This window comes from Garra rufa, chromosome 12 (genome assembly GCF_049309525.1).
Source record: "Garra rufa chromosome 12, GarRuf1.0, whole genome shotgun sequence".
Taxonomy (NCBI): Eukaryota; Metazoa; Chordata; class Actinopteri; order Cypriniformes; family Cyprinidae; genus Garra; species Garra rufa.
Window position 1 is genome coordinate 31,405,136 of NC_133372.1, and position 26,982 is coordinate 31,432,117.

General features: G+C 36.3%; 1 protein-coding gene across 1 annotated transcript in view; it reads right to left on the reverse strand.

Annotated features, from left to right (window-relative positions):
* Positions 1–26,982, reverse strand: part of negr1 (neuronal growth regulator 1) — a 149,568-nt gene that overhangs the window by 87,176 nt on the left and 35,410 nt on the right. Inside the window, exons 4-5 of the mRNA XM_073852555.1 lie at positions 24,934–25,065; positions 2,317–2,437 (exon numbers count right to left, since the gene is read on the reverse strand). Coding sequence (XP_073708656.1) covers positions 2,317–2,437; positions 24,934–25,065 — 253 coding nt within the window. The remainder of the gene's footprint in view (positions 1–2,316; positions 2,438–24,933; positions 25,066–26,982) is intronic.

Sequence of the window (26,982 nt, forward strand, 5' to 3'; positions counted from 1 at the left end):
TTATTGACATAAAGCGTTAAACGGCTTGGCACCTACGTACTTAGCTGAGCTTTTGAGACCGTAAGAAACAAGGAGATGCCTTAGATCTTCTTTTAAATAACTGCTGGCAGTTCTGAGAACTAGATATAAAACTAAAGGAATTAGAGCATTTGCAGTTCCGAATTATAAACAGGTAGTACGAAATTTGGGTGTTTATATTAAGCCTGATACTAACTTAAATTTTGAATTTCATGTCAAGAAGTTGGTTCAGTCTTGTTTTTATAAGTTCATAAATATTTCTAAGGTGAGACGGTTTTTGAATTTTAAGGATACAGAGAAGCTTATTCATGCTTTTATTGCTTTCCGTCTTGACTATTGCAATACCTTGTTTTCTTCTTTGAATCGTCGTAATTTTTCACGTTTACAATTAGTACAGACTGCTGCAGCCAGATTATTGACATAAACAAAGATATTTTATCATATTACAACTGTTTTAGCTTCTTTACATTGGTTACCTGTTTACTATTGGATTGATTTTAAGATTTTATTACTGACATAAAGCGTTAAACGGCTTGGCACCTACGTACTTAGCTGAGCTTTTGAGACCGTAAGAAACAAGGAGATGCCTTAGATCTTCTTTTAAATAATTGCTGGCAGTTCCGAGAACTAGATATAAAACTAAAGGAATTAGAGCATTTGCAGTAAGAGCTCCAAAATTATGGAAAGGTTTGCACGTAGATATTAGAGTATCTGAATGTGTGTCTGTTTTTAAATGTCGGCTATTAAAGTACTTGTACAGACATGCTTTTAGTATTTTGTGATGCATTTTGGCTTTGATCTTTTTTGCTTCTTCATATACTGTGTATAGCTCTTCATGAATATATTTTCAACGATTGTGTTTTTATATTTTGTAAAGCACTTTGTGCGTTGTAGCTTACTTACTTACACTTACTTATTTACATAGACTATTTTAACAATGTCCTTACTACCTTTCTGGGTCTTGGACGTATTAGTAGCGTTGAGGTCTATGAAAACTCTCAGATTTCAACAAAAATATCTTAATTTGTGTTCTAAAAATGAACAAAGGTCTTATGGGTTTGAATCAACATGAAGGTTGAGGGTTAAGTGTGCTCTGTATGTTTAGTTTTTATAAAAAAAAATTTATATATTCTTTTTATAAAAAGAATGTTTGGTATTGGAAATGCAGAAGCTTAAAAATAACATATACACATCTAGAAAAAATGCTGGTGCACAGCCACAAATAAACGCTCCCAAACAACCCTAAAACCCAAAAAACACTGCCAGCCACCGAAAGAGGTCGAAACGTTGTCAATAAATTGGAACAACTAGCAGTGAGCCAGTGCTTTTCAATGAGTTGACAGTGATGAATATTTGCATATTGGCGTTCTTTCTTGCATTCATTTGCATATTGAATTGTGATTGGTCTTATCTCTCTTACATCTACTTAACCATCTGTAGCCAACTTTAGACTTCGAAAAGCGAAAGCCACATTATGTGCTGATACTTGTACACAGCTGACAAAAAGCTAGAAGCGTACTGAGTGTCATGACAATGGCAGAGTTAAACATGGATCTGATTTGACATTTCATTTCAACACAGCTGAAGCAGCCCTAAAACTATTCCTTCCCTTGCCTTGCAAGTAGAATTTGTACTTTTAGAAAGTCACAATTTTAGCACTTTTTGGCCACTAAAAACAAGCCAAAAGCTTATAATAATAAACAACACTGACTGCTCAATTAAGACATGTTTTTGTGTCGCTCAAATGACTCAAACGGCTTGCTTCAGAGCTCTTTCAGAAAGTTAGATTATTTTTGGCAGAAGTGTGTGACTTTAATTAAAAGTTAAAAATGACGGTTAAGTTGCAAAAGTGATTTTCGTGAGCTTATGCTGTGCCAAGCGTCGCTATCTTCTGAAATTAGGCTCTTTAATAAGACACTTTGTAATATTTGATAAGCTGCAGATCCATAGCTATTAAACTAATACTACTAAAGACCGTAATACAGCTTTAGATCGACGTTCAGCGATTAAACCTTAGGCGAAATTCTCAAAAAGTGCTGTACCGTTTAATTGTACTGTAATTATTCTGTGGATTCAACAAAAGTAGTGACTGCAAATGAATACTGATCAAAATATTGCATCTTTTTATGCAGACACGCTTGCCACAAAAAGCGGCCTCGACCGATGTTAACCTTCTCTGTGGTGAGCATTCTGAATCACAAATAAACTCACTTAACATGCATAATGTATGATAAATGATCACTGTACGGCTAAGCTAATGAAATGAAGGCTTTTATCATTTATTGCTCTCGGTTTTACCTTTTCTCTCCCTTGTACCACTCAAAGACTGGAGAGGGGACAGCTGCTGCCTCACATCTCAGCAGGGCAATCTGACCGGGTCGGACCCCATGACTTCTCATCTCATGGATTGCTGGAGGAACTACAGAAAGAAAATAAAAACCAATGTGATTTAGGGGAAGAGTGAACACACACATAATAAGCTAACTCAAATAAACTAACCCTCCGAGCCGGAGAGGGAAAATCCTCCTAAAAGCCAAAGTTTTCATTTGCAGTCGTGTGAAAGAGGCAGAAACGAATTAGCAACAAGATTCAGAGTGGTCAACATGTGTAAATCTTATGGGTGCAATGCTGAGAAATACCATTCGTCCCAAGGGTTGGAGAAATGAAATGAACTGCTCAGTGATAAATTGTTTAATGGCTGGGGAGCTGAGGAAGGTTCTCTGAATATGTGCATGTAAAATGAGGGCTCTTTCATGTTCACAAATGCAGCGTAAATCTCTCGCGCTGTCAGTGAGAGAGCTTTAACTACAGGCTGAATTTTTTTTTTCCAGCTAGTCAAGACGCAACAATCGTCTCTCGATGGAAAAAAAGAAATGTTTATCATACATAAATCTTCATTGTATATTCTTTCTCATAGCAGGAGTAAACAGCTACTAGGATGGCGTGTGCTCAAATACAAAATGACATTCAGAAAAAGGCTATGAAAGAAATAACACCATACTTAATATACACACAAATAAAGCAGGCCTGTACAGAATACTAACTCGAACGCGATACAGAAAAAAAAAAAAAAAATCAGAAAATAACTCCCTTCAAGCAGGTGATCCACTTATGTCTTTCTAGCTAGCGTTAAATTACTTGCTATGTCTGAATTTGAGTGGGGGACATTTATATTCCAGGCAACTCGTTCTTTGAAAATCACCTGCAAGTTATTGAGGTCTGTGTTCAGACTATTTTTTCCTGATTGAATTTTTGACATTCTCTTCTATAACCCCACAGTTGAAGGTATGAAGTTCTCCAGGCCTCCACTGTAATACGTTTCATGTTCTCTGAGGGCTGAAAAGAAATTTCCACCATTGTTGTGAGAACAGTAACAAGGGGTTTTGAAGAATAACGTTTTTAGACTTTGGGATTCATATCACGTAGATACGTTACATCATTTAACAAATGTGAAGGGATGAGCTTCCTCAGATTGTACACGGAAGTGAGAGTTTCTCTCATTTCACGTATCAGGAAAACTCATTTGCACCATTTGAAAATCAAAGCATGAAACAGTAAGTGTGAGCGGGGAAAAAACAAAACAGTTTTTCTAGTTAAGTGAGGGAGAAACATTATTCACTGAGATTAGAAAAAAATACAGTATAGTAGCTGCCATTTGCATGTCAGGTACCAATCACTTGAATTAAATAATAATTATCTTCACTAAAGAAATTTCCATGACTCGTTTTACTCAAAGACTGCCAGAGCCGTGTATAAAGAACATGGATATCCATCATTGTAATCACTGTGTTGAGAAATTTTATACTGTGATATTGTGCTGCTCATCATTTCTCCTGGGAAGGTATGAAAATAGCAATGTGACACAACAACGCAGCTTGAATGCAGAGTTTTGGCATATGTTGGAAGAGAAGACTGTCTGATCCAAAAAAGTGGCAACGGATGAATCTTGTGCTTTGGCTGGATCATGCATTTACAGTACAGGCATCAACCCATGAAAATGCCTAGGGAGCATTACATAACCTGAGCATCACAGAAGCAGGCTAGCATAAGATTTAAGGATAACATAAAATAAGAGATTAAAGGAACACATTGCTGATGACAAAGGCGAGGACAAATGACTGCTGAGCCTATAATATATGGGTACGGAAAGGACAAGGCTGAGAGTGCAGAGAATTTAAAATCAAAGTGAAATGCCGTTCGTAACCCATTTTATTTCAGTAATCTGATGTATGTCAGTGCGGATGAGTGAAACATGGGAAAATAGGAAAGGTGGGGTTAGATTATGAAAGTAGGCATATGATATAGTGTTTGCTAAAATTATGCCTAAGTAGTTATTTGGCAATATTAGAAATATTTCTTATTATTTTTAATGTTGCAAAACAGTTATGCTTCATAGTTTTGTGGAAACCATTATAGTTGTTCAAGATTCTTTAAATTATTACATTTTAAATGTATTTGTTTTCACTTTTGATTAATTGAATGCATCCTTGATGATTAAAGTCATTATTAATTTATTAACTTCTCTGTTTCCCCCTACTTTAATCCTAGCTCAAACTTTTGAATCCTAGTCTATCACGACTACCTTAAAAACTGTGTTCAACATTGATAATAGTGAGTAATGTTTATTGTACACTAAATTAGCATTATGTGACACTGAAGATTATATTTTACAACATTTAATGAAATGGTAACACTTTACAATAAGGTTGATTAGTTAACTACTTTAGTTAAATGTGTATGTTTTCGCCAACAGAGGGCACATATTCAAAACAAACAACAAAACAAAGGCATAGTTTGCCTTTCGGTCATGCGTATGTAGATAAAAGTAGCGCTGTTTTATCATACTAGATTCATTTGAGTGTGTTAAAAGTTCTGTTATAATGCTACTCTGTGCATTCGTCACCAGTCTAATAAAACGCATAACATATTATTTCCATTTTTTTCACAAAATAAAACCTGAAAATCAAGGGTGTATGACGTCATTGGCAGGTGGTGCGAAGACATGGCCTGTTACACTATTTAAAATTGCTTATTTCTCTGGATTTTAAACATTCTTCGAAACATTTAGGATAATGTAAGTACACCAGTCAGCAAAATATATAACAGTTTTAGCTGAACCCTGTTTGTTTTATGTGTTGTTTATTTATAAAAATCCATATTACAGATGCATTGTCAGATTTAAGTTGAACCGCATGTGAAGAACCGTTCCACCCCTAGTAATAACTAAAATAAAAAAATAAAAAATAAAAACTAACACTAGATTCTCTGTTCTTGTTGTATTTATTTTTAGGCCTCTAACACTAGCTTGCTTTTTCTTTTTTTATTATATTTTCTTTTTATTTATTATATAATAAAAAAACCTTGATATGTGTACTGCGTTAGACTAAATGAGACTTGTCATAGCACTTGCATGTTATTGCTCTTTTGTTGCTTTTGATGCCTTCCATTGTCCTTTTTTTGTAAGTCGCTTTGGATAAAAGCATCTGCTAAATGTAAAATGTAATGTAAATGTAACTAAAATAAAGTAAATAGGATCAATTTTGATTCCATTTTGACTAAAGGACAGAGAATCCACAGGATCCACACACTGTAACATGTTTATGTGACAAGATGATAATGGAATTCAATTATACATGGATCTCCATGCTGATGATTCAAGTAAGTCAATACATTCTTCATTTACAATCATGCTCTATAACCTGACACCAGGTGTCAAATGCAATTTAAAATACATGCGATCGCATATTTAGAACTGTCAGTTTCTGCAGAGAAAGAGAGTTTGGCAATTCAACTCAGGTGTCAGGTGATATGAAAGCGTCTGGATTTGTGATGCCAAGTTCAGCCTTTAACAGAAAACTGAATCTCTTGCCCTGTTCACTTCAAACATTTGCCACACTACCTGACATTTCAGTGGGGATGCAGTCGAAATATTTCACACCTTCTCTGGCCCGTTAATCAGTGTGAGCTTACTTTAAATGGATTTGGATGCTATAATACGGCATTCAGAAGCAGAACCAGAAAATTATCTGCATATAGAGCCAACGTGAGAGGATCCAAGTGTGCGTTTACTAGAAACGCGTCTGTTATACTGTATGTGTGTACATTCCTCAAATCTGCAAAAACACCTCCATATTGGAGGTTACACAAGTGGATTTCAAGTTAATTCAGCTTATGTGTTTTGCACATAAAAACAAGAGATTTGAGAGCGGCTGGAATCTGCTGAGGGTGAGATACGGTATGTATTTGCCTGTGTCATTCATCACTGAGATTTGTGCTGTATTGGAAGCTATTGGCATGCCTTGGCAGGATGCCTAATAGCACAAGAGAAGCTGGCTCTGATATATATCCACACAGCTAACTTCTCCTATCTAACAAACCACTGCATCTGTCCTCACTGAGGGATGATCCAGTTCATTATAAAGCTGCATTAGCAAGAACTACCCAGGGAGGAAAACAAAGCATTAGCCACAACTGCAACCACAACTTTTCACATTAATTAAAATCGTTTGAGCACATATACTGCAGTGATAAAGGGTCCAGAGGGACAGAATTCATACAAGTCATCCAATTTCAAACATCGAAATATATATTTTAAAGCAGAACAGAAGTCAATGTATCAGCTAGTTAGTTAGTTTTCATAACAAGAATCAGCACAGCATACACAACAAAACCATTCAAGATGATACAGTGAGGGAAAAAATTATTTGATCCCCTGCTGATTTTGTATGTTTGCCTACTGACAAAGAAATAATCAGTCTATACTTTTAATGGTAGGTAGAACAGTGAGAGTTAGAATAACAACAAAAAATCCAGAAAAATGCATTCCAAAACATGACTTAGTACTTACTGTAGTGGTAAAACCTTTGTTGCCAATCACAGAAGTCAGACGTTTCCTGTAGTTGGCCACCAGGTTTGCACACATCGCAGGAGGGATATTTGTCCCACTCCTCTTTGCAGATCCTCTCCAAGTCATTAAGGTTTCGAGGCTGACGTTTGGCAACTCAAACCTTCAGCTCCCTCCACAGATTTTTATGGGATTAAGGTCTGGAGACTGGCTAGGCCACTCTAGGATCTTAATGTGCTTCTTCTTGAGCCACTCCTTTGTTGCCTTGGTCGTGTGTTTTGGGTCATTGTCATGCTGGAATACTCATCCATGACCCATTTTCAATGTCCTGGCTGAGGGAAGGAGGTTTTGACCCAAGATTTGACGGTACATGGCCCTGTCCATCGACCCTTTGATGCGGTGCAGTTGTCCTGTCCCTTTAGCAGAAAAACACCCCCAAAGCATAATGTTTCCACCTCCATGTTTGACAGTGGGGATGGTGTTCTTGGGGTCATAGGCAGTATCCTTCTCCTCCAAACACGGTGCGTTGAGTTGATGCCAAAGAGCTTGATTTTGGTCTCATCTGACCACAACGCAGTTCTCATCTGAATCATTTAGATGATCACTGAGCCTGTACGTGTGCTTTCTTGAGCAGGGGGACTTTGCATGCGCTGCAGGATTTCAGTCCTTCACTTCAGTCCTTAGTGTGTTACCAATTGTTTTCTTGGTGACTATGGTTCCAGCTGCCTTGAGATCATAGGCAAGATCCTCCCGTGTAGTTCTGTTCTAATGATCATTGAAACTCCACGAGGTGAGATCTTGCATGAAGCTGCTTGGCGATGATCTTATAGCCCATTTCAGCCTCGTGTAGGTCTACAGTCTTGTCCCTGACATCCTTGGACAGCTCTTTGGTCTTGGCCATGGTGGTAGAGTTTGGAATCTGATTGATTCATTGCTTCTGTGGACAGGTGTCTTTTATACAGGTAACAAACTGAGATGTGCTCCTAATCTCAGCTTGTTACCTGTTTAAAAGACACATGAGAGCCAGAAATCTTGCTGATTGATAGGGGATCAAATACTTTTTTCAAATCAAAATGCAAATCAATTTATAACTTTTTTGAAATGCATTTTTCTGGATTTCTTTGTTGTTATTCTGTCTTTCATTGTTAAAATAAACCATTAAAATTATAGACTGATCATTTCTTTGTCAGTGGGCAAAATCGGCAGGGGATCAAATAATTTTTCACTCACTGTATGAATCTGCATATTCGTCCTTTAAACTGGATTTAGGCCTGGTGGTGATTAAGATATTATTGGTCATTCTGTAATAAAAAGGGAAAAAATACTAATAAAAATACTGACAAGATAATACTAATACTACGAATTCTACCACTAATAACAATATAAAATGGATTGATGAGCTGCAGAATATTTATTTTTGAGTACTGTACTATACTGTTAAATATTTGTGTTAAGAGAGCACAAGTCCTAATGTAATAATCCACACAATGAATCAAAAAGAAAAAGGTCCCTAATAAACCCATAGCACAGCTCCTAAGATTCAATTACATTAGTCTTTTAAGGAGTTCTCATTATAGCAATCACATACCAGCATTTGCTAATGCAAAATCATGGTGTAAAAACCACGAAAGCCCTACAATCCCAGTCATTTACAGGCTTCATAACAAAAGAGTGCAACTGTAAATCATTGGTGAGTTTCTAAGCTCGTACCAGATGGGAGGGTCTGAAAATAGCAAAGTTGGCATGAAAAATGAATGCTGCGGGGCTTACTGTTTGACAAATTTGCCAGTTGCGGCTTGATCACAAACGCAAATTAAAATGACAAGGCAGAGATTATGTTTTAGAATACCTGTGAACACAGCACTCACAAATCTGTGAATACGTCAATATATGCCAAACAAGGTTCCCTAGGGTTCGGCGCCTTTGTGATTCGTCTTTCATGCACACATTTTACACGTACAAAAACGCAGGTTGACTAATTCAAAATAGACTGTTATTGAATGATATTTTTATTGTGGGGATAAATCTAGGCTTGGTATAACCTGATCTTTCAAGGGAAAAAACAACTAATAGGAGCACCAGTTAAATCAAGTTCAAAAGGATTTTCTATTATCACACTGAAGCCAGAGGTTAGTGGCTTGAACTGAAACTGCATGCTAATCCAGTTTATTAGTTTTCCTCTTAATAAGTTTCATAACATCACAGCATGTCTGACTTTAAAGTTCACTGAAGTTGTTGTCGGGTGGATGTACAGAATGACTAACTGGCACATCTCCAACCAACAATAATTAATTTATCACATGACGCTTCAGAGGAAGGGATGATTTATACAGTCTTGCACCTTCATCCTCCCTACAAGTATAACATGTTATTTTAATTACAAGATCAATTAATAACCCACCTCTTCAGCCAGAGGCTAAAATGAGTTTTCTTCACAATTAAGGAATGGACTCATCAGTCCATGACTTATCAGCTTATAAACAGAGAGACTGCTTCAATTGCTGTCTCCACCTCATTGTCCCATTCTGTTCGCCAGCACTGGGTTTAGCAGCCAAGATTTATTAATTCATTAAGTTTTCCATTTAAAATTCAAGAATAACATCATGTTCTTTCTCTAACACATCCAATCCTTATAAATAACACTCATGCTAAGGGAACACAGGCTTTGTATGTCCCGCAGAGAATATGCACTGTGGAGAAAAGTATTGAGTTGAATGAAATCATTAACCACAGTGTCACAAATCTATGTAAATAGACAAATTGGCTTTTAACCTATCATACTGAAGAATAGGAGCCATATTCTACTGTGCAGTCAAGATGGGCACTCCAGACAGGCCGTTATTTGTCTGTAAAGCCTTATAATATCAAAGGCTCATAATTCATGGAGTCATCTATGGAAATGCATTACAGTCTTCGGTTAGTATGTGCGTCAGAGGTACACAGTTTGCAGCTTTGAGGGGTGAGTGCTTCATTCAATGAGGCCTTTCATTACTTTTCATTTTTAGTTTCAAAACAGCAAATGGTGAAGGACAAAGCAATATGTGTGTCCACCGCACGCCAGAACTACATTAAAGACAGGCCTTTAGTTTGTGGCAACAGAAACTGTTTTTTCCACAGAAACTGCACCGAAAGAAACAGCATTTAACACACTGAATTAATCTCTTAACTTATTTATTAAAATATTTTTGGTAAATAAAATCAAAGCCTAAGTTATGTTCCAAATTTGAAGTTTATATCACCAAAATTTTGATTTCGGTGAGATTTTATTATTTTGACGCATTTTCCTGCCACAAATATACATACATATAGGGCTGCCACTAATTACTATTTTTATATTGATTAATCTATAGACTAATTTATCGATAAATTAACAATATTACTTAAGAACATTTTATTTTTAATAAAATCAATTAATTTGAGTTCATTTTGATTATTCAAATTTAATGGATCCATTAAAATGGAATCCAGAAAAGTAATTGGTAAAAACAAAACTGTAAAAATAAATTTAACGATTAAAACAGAGTATAGAAAAACTAAAACGAAAAAATTGAATTTTTTTGGAAATAAAAAATAGATGTAAGTGAACAATAGCCTTTAAAATATCTTAAAATACATATATATTATCTGTTGAACCTGTTGAAATACATAATGTATTATAAAGAGAGCTGATGCATATTACGCATTACAACAAATGCCTGCAGAGGGCACCAATGCACTGAAGATTGTGTTTACACTTCACTGCGCGATCTAATCCTTGTTTAATATTGACTAAACAACGTTTAAGGCAAATGTCCAGCTAATCTTTAATATTTGGCCATATCTTTACCACAGAAATGCTATATAGTCACAGTAATTTAATGAATATGTGGACGTCAAAATGTGCAAACTCAGAGTGAGGGTTCAAACTTTTACTTTGAAATAGCGATGAATACAGCATAATGAGAAAGATACAAATGCATTCCTGTGTTTGCGTAGGTTTATAAATGATTTACCTTACAAATCTGATGAAAAGGCGCCCATTGCGTAAACCTAAACTCACAACAACATGCAGTGATGGTGTTTGAGAGACTCCACACATATGTAAACGATAACAGTTCCTGTGAAACAACATGCTGTCAATGGTGCTGCTGTGAGACGCAAGTACGTAACTTACGCGCATGTAAATAATGGGTTTAATAGGCTATATAATGCAGCCTTGGAAAATAGTCTAATAAAGCTTTTCGTAAATTTCCTCCGTGAAATGCGCCACTTCCGGTATTTTGCCGGTTACTCGACGCAGGCAAAATTAAATGGTCGATTAGAATCGACAAATTGGAACAGTCCTAATACATCTCTGTCATAATATTACTTCTTAAAAACAAAATAGTCAAATATGGAACCTTGGAATATGAAACCTTGAGACTCAGACCTTTGCCATGTATTTTGTCCAGATTAGGAAAAAAAAAAGTAATAAACTTTGTTAAATGATTCTTGACACTAGAGGGAGGAGTCCGCTCAATGATTTAATCTATTTCCATAAGACAATATCTGATTTCAAAATGGTTTTCAGAGGATGAATATTTCAAATGATATTTAGGACAATTACTAACAATATATGATAAGGGAAACGACAATAAAAACAAGCACCAAGGTTGAACAGTAAATTTTAAAGTAGAAAGTCTGAATAGTATTTATATAGATTATTTTACTCAAAATTACTATTTTTATGCTTATTATAGCCTAGTGTTGTGTCGTTAGCTTAGCAACATCTTAACAGCAGCTCTATTGAAATCAATTGCTGTCTATGTATGCAGCAGGCAGCGAGACAGTTCAGTAGGTTTTGGAAGAGAGGTAATGTCATTCATTGATTTCAAAAGCCTATTGTAAGCCCTGGACAACTGTTAAGATTGACTTCTTCTGGCTAGTTTTTTATGCTAGGTTTCTACTGAAGTAAAGCGACACTGAATGCCATCCAAGGGCCTCCCCCATATCCTTATCCAGTCACGCAGACAAAGAGGTCCTTTTATTGCTTTACAACGTTCAGGAATTTTCAAAAAATCTACATTTGCCATTTCTTGACTGGGAAACCTTCCACAATTTCAGTCACACTTCAAATCATAGAGAAATGATGGGTCACTATAAGATTGTGCCAAGTAGCAGTGCATTTCCTCTCTGATAAATCTCAATGTTCCATAAAATCAGGCCTTGCTTTTAACATATGCTTGGTTGGCTGCAATGTACCGCATAACCTGATGAATACGGCTGTACAAGTTGAAAATTCTTTCAGTGATACGAATATGTCAAATCATAAATGCAGGTGTCCGTGCATGGATATAATCATTAGAGTAAAATGTCAAGCCAGTAACAGCATAAAGTCTTTAATTGCATTTACAAATACCACAAATAAGGTGAATACAAATCAGGATAACCCTGATGCAGCCTTGACTTTTTAAATATACAGTGTTCAGGCAATAATAGCTGTGAAAGGGAAACAAAACGCACAGTGAATAGAATGTACAATGTAATATATATATAAATGCATTATGCAAATACTAGAAAATGCATATGGAGATGGTACAAACACATGAACCTTACGTTGTAGCTCAAAATTATGTCCATTTAGAGACAAATAGGGCCATTTTGATGTTGGTTTATCACTGCAGCACAGACCATGTGCAAATGAAACTACTGACTGTTGTTATGACCCACTTACAATCACCATAAGACAAAAGAGAATACAGTCAGCTTTAATTTGAGAGTATTTATTTCCATAAAAGCTGAACCTTCGAAATTACAAACCATAATAAACACAAGCTGTCTATTTAGGGAACCAGAAGAAAGAGAATACATCAATATAAGTGTTATTTTAACACTGAAATAATATTACAATTTTGAATTAGTTTTCATATTTTCCGTTTTCATTTTACGTAAAGCTTTAATGTTTTCTGTAATTATTTGAAAAATGATTGTAGTTTTAGTTTAGTAAATCAACTGGATTGATTTATGCCTTGGCAACTAGCTTTTTTAAGTTAACATTTATTGTGTTTTAAGTAACATATTGCAAGGTTTTAGATCATTACAATAACTAAAACCCCTAAGTGAAGTCACCTTATTACATACTTAGTACTAGTAAATCCCCAAGCATTCGGTGAGTGATTGGAATTTGTTTTGGGTATTTGAAAGGCATGTTCAATTGTCTTCAGTGAGTGAAAAGCAGGCTCAATTGGATTAAGCAAGGGAATGACTTGGTTGGTCAAGGCTATTTGTCTACTGGGCTCTGAAAAACTCCTTGGTTGCATTAGCAGCATTCATCTTCATTACAGCTCGCATTACATTAATAAGCAATCACATCACTAAAGTCAAGGGAGACAGAATTAGCCGTTCATGCCTGGGGCATAGCACATAGCCATGTCTCACAAATAGGGTGGTATGCTTTGGATCACAAGCATTTCTTTTTGCCGTGTTCTGTGCTTTTTAAACAGGTGATTTGGACATACCTACTTTGCCTCTGATCAGTTTATCCTGCTGTTCGGCTTAATGACAACACACTTTATCAGAACTGACATGTCTTTGGTCCTCATGTTGAGAAACTCCAGCAACAGACTCGAAATGCAAATGCCGAAAATTAACTCACGACTTTCTGACAGCTTTCTTGTGCATGAAAAATGCAACGACACACACTTGGCCAAAAAACAACTGGCTGAACAGCCAATTTAAAATGGAAAGAATGCACGAAAAAGGGACAGTAATTGCGACATTGTTCACAGATTGTTTAAATAACCTCAAATTAAAGCTGAAGTTTAAGCTGCACTATAACCTCTTAGTCAATGACTATGTTTACACTGTGCAGAAGTGGACTTTTGGCCTCATTAGGACAATAACAGGAAACTGCCATGTAAACACATCGATTTGAGACATGGACAATTACATGTTTTGCCAAATTACTGAAAATATGTAGCCTATAGACGTGCTTGCTGTTTTCCAAGTAATTACAATGAATGGAGAATGTTTGTTTGCACATTCTAAACACAGCAACTTTACCTGAACCAATGGCGAGTTTGGGGCGGGACTACCTGTCATCCACTGGCAGACAGGGTACCTGTCCAGGTATCGGTCATTCTTAAACAATTGCAATTTGTGTCAAGAATAATTTTAGGGGAAAAAATTATGTTCTTTTTCATATTACTTATATTTGGATTATAAAGCTCAATAAATAAGACATGGAGATATACCTTTAATTTTAACAAGCTGATTGCTCTCTATAAAAACAACACAGATCATGTTTTCAGGCCATTTGAAGTTTGTTTTGGACTTGACAAAGTGGTGATATGTGAGTTGTTCACTTACTTTCTATAAATGAGTCTTTCCTTTAACACCATTATATTGTTCATTCAGACCGATTCACAAACGTGGAACTTGCACAAACACAAGGGGCGGGATTTATCACATGAACCAATCACAGCTGATCATAACCAGTCACATCCAATCATATCGCAATGGAGGCATTGCCTCCTCTCACGTGACTTCCCCCCATTCATTCTCAATTACCCCCCACCAAATCTACCAACAAGGGGTCTGTTAAACAGGGTTCGTACAGATACTGTAAAATAAAATTGCAGGACTTTCAAGGACTTTTCAATCACTACGTTTTTGATTTTCAAGGACTTCAATCAGAGATCTCACTTATGGTTTGATGTTTTCTACTGTTTAAGAAAAAAATCTGAAAAAAAGATTTGCAAAACTGCTCTGAAGTCCTGATCTGAATCAACTGATTCACGATCTGTGCTCCGAAGTCCCGAACTGAAAAAATATTTGAGAACCATCATTTCAGATCAGGACTCGTTTCGCGGATCGCAAATCTTTCAATTCGCGTAATGATTCAAGAACCTGCTTTGAAGTTAAAATCGAAATAAAATGATTCACAATATGCAGTCTGAAGTCTCGATCTGAATCAAATGATTTGTGATATGCAACTTGAGGTTCACGATATGCACTCCGAAGTCCCAATCTAAATCAAATGATTCGCAATAATTGCCCGATCTGAGTAATTAATTGTGAACCATCATTTCGGATCAGGACTCGGAGCGCGGATCGCAAATCATTTAATTCGCGGAATCAAATGATTTGCGATAAATGCTCTGAAGTCCCAATCTGAATCAAATTATTCACGATACGTGCTCAAAAGTCCCAATCTGAATGAAATGATTCACGATATGCTCTCAGAAGTCCCGATCTGAATCAAATTATTCACGATACGCGCTCAGAAGTCCCAATGTGAATTAAATGATTCGTGATACGCATTCTGAAGACCTGATCTCAATTAAACGATTCATGCTATGCACTCCTAAGTCCCAATCTAAATCAAATGATTTGTGTTCCATGCTCCTAAGTTCCGATCTAAAGCAAAAGATTCACGAGCCCGCTCCGTAGTTCCAATCTAAATCAAATGACTTGCGATCCACATTCCAAAGTCCCGATCTGAAGAATGATTCATGAACCATTATTTCGGATCAGAACTCAGAGCGTGGATCATTCAATTCACAGAATGATTTAAGGACCCAATCTGAAGTTCAGATCTAAATCAAATGATTCATGATATGCACTCCAAAGTCCCAATCTAAATCAAGTCATTCTTGATACGCGACTTGAGGTTCTGATCTAAAGCAAATTTTTGAAGGCCCAAATCAGAATCAAATTCCCAATACTCAATCCGATTGGAGTGCTTCGAAACAGTGACTCATCTTGCGACACAATGGTTTTTAAAATCATTACAAGCGATGTTCACTAGCTGTGTTTTTGCTAGTGAAAAGAAGTCGCAAGTTGCGTGGTTCCAGCTTAAATGACCCACTTAAATGATTTGGTTCATCTGTTCCTATTTTTGCATTTTCAGCCATTTTTACACGACACTGTCAGTACTACTACTGGTTTAACTGAAACAAGCAAAAAAGTATGTAATTTTGCGTGAAAGATGTGCTTATTAAAAAAAACATTACTTACACGTATTTCATAGATACAAAGTCTTTCGATAATTCAAGCACTTTTCAAGTACCTCTTCAGGAATATTGCTATTTTTAAGGGTTTTAAATTTTAAAAAGTCAAATTTAAAGCACTTTAAGCGCTTTGTACAAACTGGTTAAAACTCAATGAGCTCAGGAAAGGCCTGAGAGATGCAGACTCCCGCTGTAACTTTATCTGCTGGTGCTGCTGTTGCAGTTTTACTTCAGAAAAACAAGTGACTTATTTGCTCTTTATGTCATATTTTGTAATATTTGTGTTGTTTTATTTTAGTACTATTAGTATGTGATGTTCATCAAAGTTTTCTTTTTTCCATCATGATTAAAATGTACAGAATAAGCATATGCATACAAATATATGACCTTACCCAGCTCAAGATTAACATCCATTAAAGATTAGTATTTCACTAATCATTCATGCAGCTATAGAGCTTAAATCAACCTCTTACGCAACACAATAACACCAATCCCTCTCTGACTACTAATTCCTTTATAAACCACTGGGAGGTTTAAAGGAAGGTGAAATCTGAATGTAAACAGACTATGTCTTTCTTTGTAATTTGCGGAACAAAGTGGTTGTTCCAGGACACATTAGCTCAAAATGTGTCTTGACAAAATGACATATGAAGCAAAGGCATTACACTGCTGCTCCGAAGCTTTACCAATTGCATTTTGCATAAACATCCTAACATCTGTGAGCTACGTGACATCACCTAATCTGTCTTATTTCTTTTCCTTGATGTCTTTAGAGGCAGAGCCTGTATGAAAGTAGAACTTGAAACTAAACATCTGGTGTGAATTCCAACAGGAAAAAAGAACAATGTATCATGTAGTCATAAAAGACGAGACAAATTGAGCTTCATGACATCTAATTTCACAAAATAACACTGTAGATTTAAGATGAAAGAGTTGCTGCAAAAACAAAGTCATGGTAAACTGTATAAATGTATGCAGCAGGACTCTATGGAAAAAATAAAATTATATATATATATATATATATATATATATATATATATATATATATATATATATATATATATACTGTAAACTGTATTACTATACTAATATGAATATAATTTTCTGTATCTGTATCTGTATGGATTTTTATGGATAATGTCTTAGCAGAAAATTACAAGTACATTACAATACATACATTACATATTTTACATCTTTGTGTATTATTTTACATTATATATTAGGAGTGGGCGATATGACCAAAATCATTTCTCACATTATAATAGTTTATTCGTTATAGAAAATGGTAATAAAATATGACAAGACCTCAGAGTTAATCTGTGTCAGAACAAATTTATCTTGATAATGTCAACTAACTTTGATAAAAAGTGTATGTATTGGATTACAATCAACCAAAAAAATATTCAGACAACTGTTACCTAACAATATTTACACAATAATATCAATGCTTTGGTGAACAATTACCAAGCAATGCTTAATTTTGTTCAGTCTGTGGTGTAAAAAAACTTGCATTAGCAATTAAAGAAAAAACACTTGAGCAAAACATAGTCAGGTCAAAGTGTCAAATTTTTATCAACTTTACTAGTAGTCTACTGTATACATTTTTGTTAGGTATAATATGTCACAGAATCACAAAAGTGATTCAGTGATTTTAATTGTGTTGTTTGATTAAGATGAATGACAGACAGCAGGAATATTAGACTGCTGTCACTTTAAGAGATTCCCAGATCCAATATACTGTTACACATGTGTTTTTTCTCAACTGTTTCTTTTCATTTAAGACCTAAATGAATGTGTTTACAAGGATACTTGCAAAGACAGGCATTTTGACACATACAAATGTGTGTATTAAACCATTTAAGACCCATAAAGCGGCAAAATCTCAGAGTACACATATAGCTAAATGAGTTTTCTTTCTCTGCTGATTGTTTCAATGGCTACAAATCACTTGTTTTAAACCACAATGCTTAAAAACACATGTAAAGTATATGTGACCCTGGACCACAAAACCAGTCTTAAGTCGCTGGGGTATATTTGTAGCAATAGCCAAAAATACATTGCATGGGTCAAAATTATTGATTTTTCTTTTATGTCAAAAATCATTAGGAAATTAAGTAAAGATCATGTTCCATGAAGATTTTTTGTAAAATTCCTACTGTAAATATATCAAAATGTAATTTTTGATTAGTAATATGCATTGTAAAGAACCTAATTTGGACAACTTTAAAGGTGATTTTCTCAGTATTTTGATTTTTTTGCACCCTCAGATTCCAGATTTTCAAATAGATGTATCTCGGCCAAATATTGTCCTATCCTAACAAACCATACATCAATAGAAAGTTTATTTATTGAGCTATACATCTCAGTTTTGTAAAACTTAACCTTATGACTGGTTTTGTGGTCCAGGGTCACATATGTTTTCATGACAATGTCACATGAGCATGTTCAGTTGACAAATTTCTACCCCTATTATATATTTGGAATATTTAATATCCAAGGAACAATTCTAGTTCCTCACTTAATTAAATTCAGTTCTAATTCTGGAATTTGAACGGCATTTTCAATTCAACCCTCAATGCAGCACAACCCCAGTATGCTTTTTTTGTTTTATTTTTTCTAAATGTTTAATTTGGCTGGAACTGAGCACCAGGTCTGGGTAATGTTTATGAGAGGTCGAATTTTGGCATGCTTACCTAGAGATACAATCGCTGCACGCCAACCGGAACAATAACAACATGTTTTGGTTTTTTTTGTTTTTTTTTCATGAATGGAGGTTCATATGAAGGTTATAAACTGAAGGTCATAATGGGCATTTAAAGTGTTAATGCTATTTCAGTTAGCTGAGTGATCTACATGACTTTCACAGAATGCTGACAGAAGACTATCTAAGGACTCACCAGGGAACAAGTAGCAACAATAACAGTAAATGATTCAAGGTGTTTGTCACACATGGGTCCGTTGGGCTATTATTTACCGCAAGTCTACAGTTACGATATCTACAGATTCTGGCATTGACCTGTAGGTCATCATTTAGAAATGATTATAGTGTAAATACCTGAAAAGTGAAAAACATCCTATTCATAGTTTCCTACAAGTCATTTCTGAGATGAATACTGCTGTGCAGTAACTGGCACAAGTCCTTGTGGCTTTAATAAAGTTACAACTTACACATACATGCTTTAAATGCATTAAAACATGCACAGAATTAGTTTTCCTCAAATAAATTAGCTTATTTCAATTAGTGGCCATAATCTGCAATTAACCTGAAGGTCAGTTTCGCACATACCTAAAAGCTGTAATTATTTTCAAACTGGATTATTTTAGCGTGTATTTAATTACGCTGATTACCCTTGAAATGTCAGAGTCGAGTCACACTATCTGCATTCGTGTAAAGCTAATAAAACTACAAATACAAAGACAGTGACACGGATGTCACATTCTAAATAGTTCTATAGTTCTAGTTCTAGCCCATGCAACATTTTGCATGCTTTTTACAAGATTTCATGTAAGACTTTATTTTAATTAATTAATTAGCAACCCAAACTCAGAATAACACAACTTGAATAACACAATGAAATAATAACCATCACAGTACACTGGTAATATCCAGAAACACAGTACAGCATATATTACTACACTATTATACACAGAATTATTTTTTTATTTTTTTGGACTGTCGAGTGGTTGAATAAAATCCTATTAGCTCTGCACATTTCACATCGAGGATTTCTTTGAGCAAGGCAATGGGCACTGGCAGAGCAGTCCTCTCGCATCCTTCTCACTTTTATTTTGGGACATAATGGTGAGATAACACTTCTCGTCTAAATCCAGCATTGGCACCTCCATTCCAGTTAATTTTTCACCCAGCTGTAGTGGGTAAAAGTGCTTTGATTGATACATCGGGATTATGTCTATCCCCTTTCCTGCTCTAAAACAGAATGTAGCGAAGGGAACAGGATCTGCTGTTACTGCTTCCATTAGCTGTCACTGTAAATCACTGTGAATCAACCGGAACCTCCACCTACTGGTTCTAGGGTGGTCTATAATACCTGGAGAAAGACATCCGCTAGTGTAAATGCCATGTGACTAATCACTTCAGAGCCACAGGAAAATGTCATGACAATGCTGATTGGTTGACAGCACCACAAAACACAGTTACAAAAGGACTGTATATATATTTCTCACAGCGTGAGTCATGGCGGACACCCAAATCCACAATAATTTTATAAATAATACTGTTTTTCTGTCATGGATTTTTTTCATGGAGTTTTTAAGTGATAATGCACTTGTTTAGACTTAAAATATGCAGTTTATTAATCAAGATAATGTCTATTTGAAAATGTGCTTCAACATTTTCAGAGATGTCAGCTCAAGGGCGTCAGCGGCCATTCAGGGCTCATGCCGAGAGCAGCCTTACCTTCTGGAATTTGCCGCTGGCTCTGATGTCTCTATAGTGGTTAAACGTTAGATATAATTTTGTTTTGGGCAAATTTAGTGGGCAGTCTTCATCTTGTTAATCTATTATTTGCTCCAGAGCAAACAGATTTGGCTAAGGGGAAAATCTCATCACGTTATATTTTATTAAGAGCACTGCTTTTGTACTTTTGACTGAATTGCCTAGCGACTTTTATGATGGCTGTTGTTGTTTATTCAATATATAATATTTTATATAAACAATAGTAGTATTTAATAATAGTATTTAGTATTGAGAAACAGTGTGTGTGTTTGTGATGATGACTTTAGTTGCCCTGAGCAGCGCTGTAATCGGAAATCACCCTTAACAGATATAATAGTACTAAGGTTTTATTGTGAATATGAGATTGAGCTGAAGAATGAATGCTGTATCCGATGTAGGTAATCACACTCGCCCAGTCTATCGCTCTCCCATAATACTCTACTCTACACAATACAGTGAGCTTTTTTAATACAGTAATACAATTAGCTTTCAATGAAGCAACTCAGCGTTCCTTCATTACTAGATCTAAGGTGATGTTTTCGAATTAGTATCAGAGGCTTGGGCTCAGCTGTTGAACTGTCAATTTAGGATTTGAATCCATGGCAAAAAGAAGTACTTTTACTTGTGTTACTTATGTGTTTATACACTCGTGCCATCGAACTGTTGTATAATCGCAATATTACACTCATAGCCTTGCGATATTGCTGTATATCGGCACGCTGTGATTACCTATGGCACTTGGCCACTATACAGCCATATAGCGTGCTACTTATGTAATATTGCTCATATATTGGATGTAAATATGCCATTTCATCAGAATACAGGCTATTTCTGAATGGCTATTAGTGGAGAAATATGCCCCCAGATGAAACAGATATGAAATCTACCCGCAGGGGCTAACTGGGCAAAGCCAACCAAACAAACCCTGACCCCTTGCCTCCATCGAACCCGATAAACTCAAAGACATGCAGAATAGAGCAAAAATAGTGGCTATAAAATAAATGGATAGCTCATTGAAAATGGTCATTAAGCTGCAGAATTGCGGCCCAGCAGACTCAGCACTGAGCCGTTCCTCTATCTTCTCAGCTTCACTCCTCATTAGAGAGTGTCAATACAATCGACGGGGAGGAGATGTGATATGACTTATGACTTCATCCTTGTCATCTAGCCATTCCCGCTCAAATCTTGACATTTCCAAGTGGTTATCTGCCCATTAGTCTGTGTTTGCATGATAGTAAAGGGAGCTGGCGTTTGATGGTCTGAACGCCACATTTATTCTGGTGTGAGTGTCGGCCTATCTGATTTATGTGCTCTCGCTGTGCCGTGATTCAGCATATGGTATATACGGAGACAAAGAGATTAATGATCCCTGTGACCGCAGATGAGACAAAATGACTTAAAAGAGAAAAGAGGAGGAAGAGAAACTGTCAAGTGTCCTTCCCCTTTTATTTGGTGGGAGGCAGATCCTCACTATGAGCATGATGGGTAAAGTCAGTATAATTCATTAATGCTTGGAGTGCTCATTACTGTCTTTTCACACTTTGAGAGACTCATTACCTGCATAATAGAAGACTCCGTATAACACTGGAACCATTCCTCACTGAAAATTAATCATCCCATCCCAGACAAAAAAGGGAATTCTCTCGTTAAATATTAAGAAACTCCAGTACCATGAATTCTATTCTAATTTCCACCCCAGCCTACCTTGGAGGTAAAGCAGGAAGCCTGTAGCTATGTTTCAAACTCTAGTGAGCATTTATGGAGGGCAAATTCCGAAGCAGCACTGTATTCTTTGTGAAGACAACAATTCCTGAATATGCTGCAAGGAGCTGAAATTGAATTCAAGATGAATGACAGAAATGTGAATTCTAAATTAAAATATGATATATGTTATATATCTTTTTTTTTTTGTTAACTATAATTACCTATATTTGCTATAATTATATTAACAAAAATATAATGGTAACCATTGATCTATAATAGAGAACTGGATTGCTCATGACATTATAAAAGTGAAGCCACCGCATCACCATATTGGTATTCCCTAGTATTCCTATACATTCTATTAAATTAATAAGAAATTGTACAATTTTATTGAGAAAACTTCCCCTAACGAGTCAGCATTTTTATATCTGAAGTATTCCTGAGCACAACATCCTAAACACAAACAGTTATTTGTTTAATGTCAGGAATTACCCCTGCGTATTAAAAAGTTAAAGTCATATAAAACGAAAACAAACGGGACAAAACAATAAATCCCATTAAAAATTAGGCATTTGTTGCATCCAGTGAGGACATAATTACTGATTATAACGACTCATCCTCTCATTTTACATGTTGCGTTGCGTAAACATAACACCATGTCTGCATTTGTGATCATACAAGCACTACTCTACACTGCTCAAAACTCATTTTTGAGTAGCCAGAAGCAAATTCTTTAAATATGAAATGTACTTACAGGCTGTGAGTCGGAAGCCTGCGAGTCAGAAGCCAAAGTTCGAAATTGCCCCACTTTATAGTGTACACACCCGGCATTGTGGGCTACTCTCCCAGGTTCAGGAAACAGTCCTCCTTAGAATGCGGTGCACACACTCAAGTATTTGCATTGTACTTTTCTGGAACAGTGGTGTAAATATAACTTAACCACTGATTTGTAGTTGTGCACTCATTTAGAAAGCCAAACAAAGTACTTTTGTTTCGCAACGAAACACACAGAATCTCCACAACATGGTGGCAGCTGCAACAATACTACAGTGAGAATAAAAGTTACGCCTTCTTTCTTTGCGTATTTATTTAGGCTCTGTCATGCAAATTTCCCCACACCGTGACATAGATTTGTGGGGGCATGTTTGAATTATTCTGTGTTACAATATTTGACGTAAAAAAAATTATTTACATACAGTACATTTTCCCACTGACAAATTAATAATCAGTCTATCATTTTAATTGCAGGTTTATTTGAACAGTGAGAAATATATTGACAACAAATTATCCAGAAAAACACATTTTCAAAAAAGTTGTTTAGCATTTTAATGATTAAAGCATGACTTAGTACTTGGTGGCAAAACCCTTGTTGCCAATCCCAGAGGTCAGACGTTTCTTGTAGTTGGCCACCAGGTTTGCACACATCTCAGGAGAGACTTTGTCCCACTCCTCTTTGCAGATCCTCTCCAAGTCATTAAGGTTTCGAGGCTGACGTTTGGCAATTCAAACCTTCAGCTCCCTCCACAGATTTTCTATGGGATTAAGATCTGGAAACTGGCTAGGCCACTCCAGGACCTTAATGTGCTTCTTCTTGAGCCACTTCTTTGTTGCCTTGGCCACGTGTTTTGGGTCATTGTTATGCTGGAAATACCCATACACGGCCCATTTTCAATGCCTTGGCTGAGGGAAGGTGGTTCTCACCCAAGATTTGATGGTAGCCCCATCTCATGATCATTGAGTGAGATCTTGCATGGAGCCCCAGACTGAGGGAGATTGGCAGTTATTTTGTGTTTCTTCTTCTCCCTTTGATGCGATGCAGTTGTCCTGCTCCTCACAGGTAGCATTCCTCCTCCTCCAAACACTAAAGAGCCAAAGAGCTTGATTTTGGTCTCATCTGACCACAACACTTTCACCCAGTTCCCCTCTGAATCATTCTGATGTTCATTGGCAAACTTCAGACGTGCTTTCTTGAGAAGGGGGACCTTGCGGGTGCTGCAGGATTTCAGTCCTTCACTGTGTAGTGTGTTACCCATTGTTTTCTTGGTGACTATGGTCCCAGCTGCCTTGGAATCATTAATAAGATCCTCCTGTATAGTTCTGGGCTGATTCCTCACCGTTCTCATGATCATTGAGTGAGATCTTGCATGAAGCCCCAGACTGTGGGAGATTGGCAGTTATTTTGTGTTTCTTCCATTTGCGAATAATGCCACCAACTGTTGTCACCGTCTCACTAAGATGCCTGGCGATGGTCTTGTAGCCCATTCCAGCCTTGTGTAGGTCTACAATCTTGTCCCTGAAATCTTTGGACAGCTCTTTGGCCTTGGCCATGTTGGAGGGTTTGGTATCTGACTGATTGATTGCTTCTGTGGACAGGTGTCTTTTATATAGGTAACAAGTTGAGATTAGGAGCACTCTCTTGAAGGGCCATATTACCATATTTTAGATCCAATAATCCTCATACCTAAACTTAATAAGCAGCAAATTAGATGTTTATTGAGGAAAGTCATAGTTAACGCTTAGTTAATAGTGTTAATTGGTCTCTAAACTAAAGTGTGATGTACACATTAATATAGCATTAACTTATTTATATTAGAATGATATAAGAAGAATGGTATTAAAGTACTGTGCCGTTAGCTTAGCGTCATGCTAACACCGCAGTCTATTTAAATCACCCGTGAGCCAAGTTTCCCGTGTGCTTTTCAAGAAGACTGCTATTTATATGATGCATGGAGTTGCTGCCTATGTGGAGCTTTCCAAATCGGTCACTTACAAAGTCCCATTTCAGTTAGGATGCAGTAGACAGTTGACAGCCTCACTAGGTTATAGAACAGAACTGGTATCTCCAGTAAGAGGAAAAAAAGACTCAATGTCATTGTGCATGTGATTCTACACTGTCTGACAGTCAACAAACAGAAACAAAAGAACTAGTATATGGTACTCACAGTTGACTGTGACTCTCACGGTCTTGGTGTCGGGTGAAGCGATGTCATTTTCGGCGCCGCACTCATAGTCCCCTGCTTGATCCCGAGTGATGCCTGTGATATTTAAATACTCCCCGCTTTCGTACTTCCTGGCTGTGAACATAACAAAATAAACAAGCGCAATCCTTCAGAAACATTCTTCTGCAGGCATGTACTAATTAATGGCTATATGCTTAAAGCTACAAACACCATCAAGTCTCAAAAGCAAGTAAAAAAAAGCCCAAGTGCACCCAGAAAACTGAAAAAAGCTTTATTAAGGCACATAATTGCTTCGTTGGTGAGACATCCAGTGGGAAGCATCTCCCCTGTGAGCCTTATTCACACAGGGAGGAATATTATTGGCATCAAATACTGCGAGGAAATCAGAACTGTGCCAATATGACAAATATGACTTGAGGTCCTTGAGTAATGAGAGGCAATATAGCACAGCGTGGAGCTGCCACGCGTCTATTGGACTAAAAACCTCCCCAGGTTCCCTAGACCAGGATCCAGCCTTATTGTAATATTCCTCAGTGAAACCTATTTATATCACACTTTACAGTGGGGTGAATCTCTCTCATGGCACAGAGAGGTAAATCCTGCACTGGCATACGGATGAGAAGCCTCTGACTCAGCAAAACCCCCACGGAACAAAAAAGCAAGGAGAGCGATGCAAAAAAAGGAGGATGGAGAGGCTTTAGGAGGGGTGTGTTTTTACCAAGTCTTTTGTAAAGCATCATAGAGTTTCGAGATACGACATTAAGAAGGCTTTAAAAGGGCCTGCATAAAATTCTAGTTGCATTTTCTATGGAGTTACAATGAATAGTCATTGGAGATTTTAAACTTTTAGACATTTACGTTGTTATTCATTGATATCTCTGTCCGGTGAGCTGTGAACAGATTATTGAGTCAGATGAGAGCCTAAGAACTTGAGAACCAGATCTGAGTCATGAAATAAAAACATTCAGATCGTTTTTGTAAAGTGAATCAACTGATTCATTGACTTAAAAGAAATCAGACATCACTGCTTCTCTCATACTCTTAAATGTTGGTCTGTTCCTTGCACTAATATTTTTCTGACTAGCTTCTACAACACTGATTGAAACACACAAGAGCTCCAAGTCCAAATTATTCCATCCTTTTGTAATTTGCATAAATGTTTGTGTGTTGCATGGAAACAATTACATCTGTGTAGCAGGTAACAAACTGAACAATTGAACAAAATAGTTTTCTTTGGGGTTATCAAGGAACTGACAAAGATGTGTATCTGAGCTGACAAGGTGCTATTTGGCTCCCAATGCTTTACAAATGAATAGAGGCAAAGACGGTAAAATAGGATAAATTGTATCAAACATATTCATGCAAAACAAGCCATATTTGGCTATACAAAGATGAAAAGGCGAGTAGGACATGAGAGGAAAAGAAACAAACACATCATAGTATGAGATTGTTCACCCATAACCTTAAGAGGGTTTCTATATAATGTTTTTTTACCATTAAAACTACAAGGTGTTTAGCATGACATCGAACAGCCTTTGACAAAGTACAAATATAAGATTTAAGCCAAGCAGTATATTGCATGCTTTTCTTAGGAAGTATAATGTAGTTAACTGAAGTGAATTGTTGTTATTGGTAACTAAAACGTTTTTTTTGTTAATTGAAATAGATCTGAAATAAATAAAAGAGAAGTATTAGATGGTAACTGACTGAAAACAAGTTAAAGCTGAAGTGCTATAATTAATAAAACTGAAATAAAAAGTAAACTAATCATAAATATTAAAAAATGATTAAACCACATAACAAAATGACTGAAACTAAAGTGTTTTAGTCTTTTTAAAGAAGTAAGATGCTCATTAAGGCTGCATTTATTTGATCAAAAATACAGATAAAAACAGTAATATTGCAAAATGTTATTACAATATAAAATAATGTTTTTATTGTAATATACTTTAAAATATTATTTTTTTCCTGTGATGTTACTCCAGCATTAAGTGTCACATGATCCTTCAGAAATCATTCTAATATGCTGAT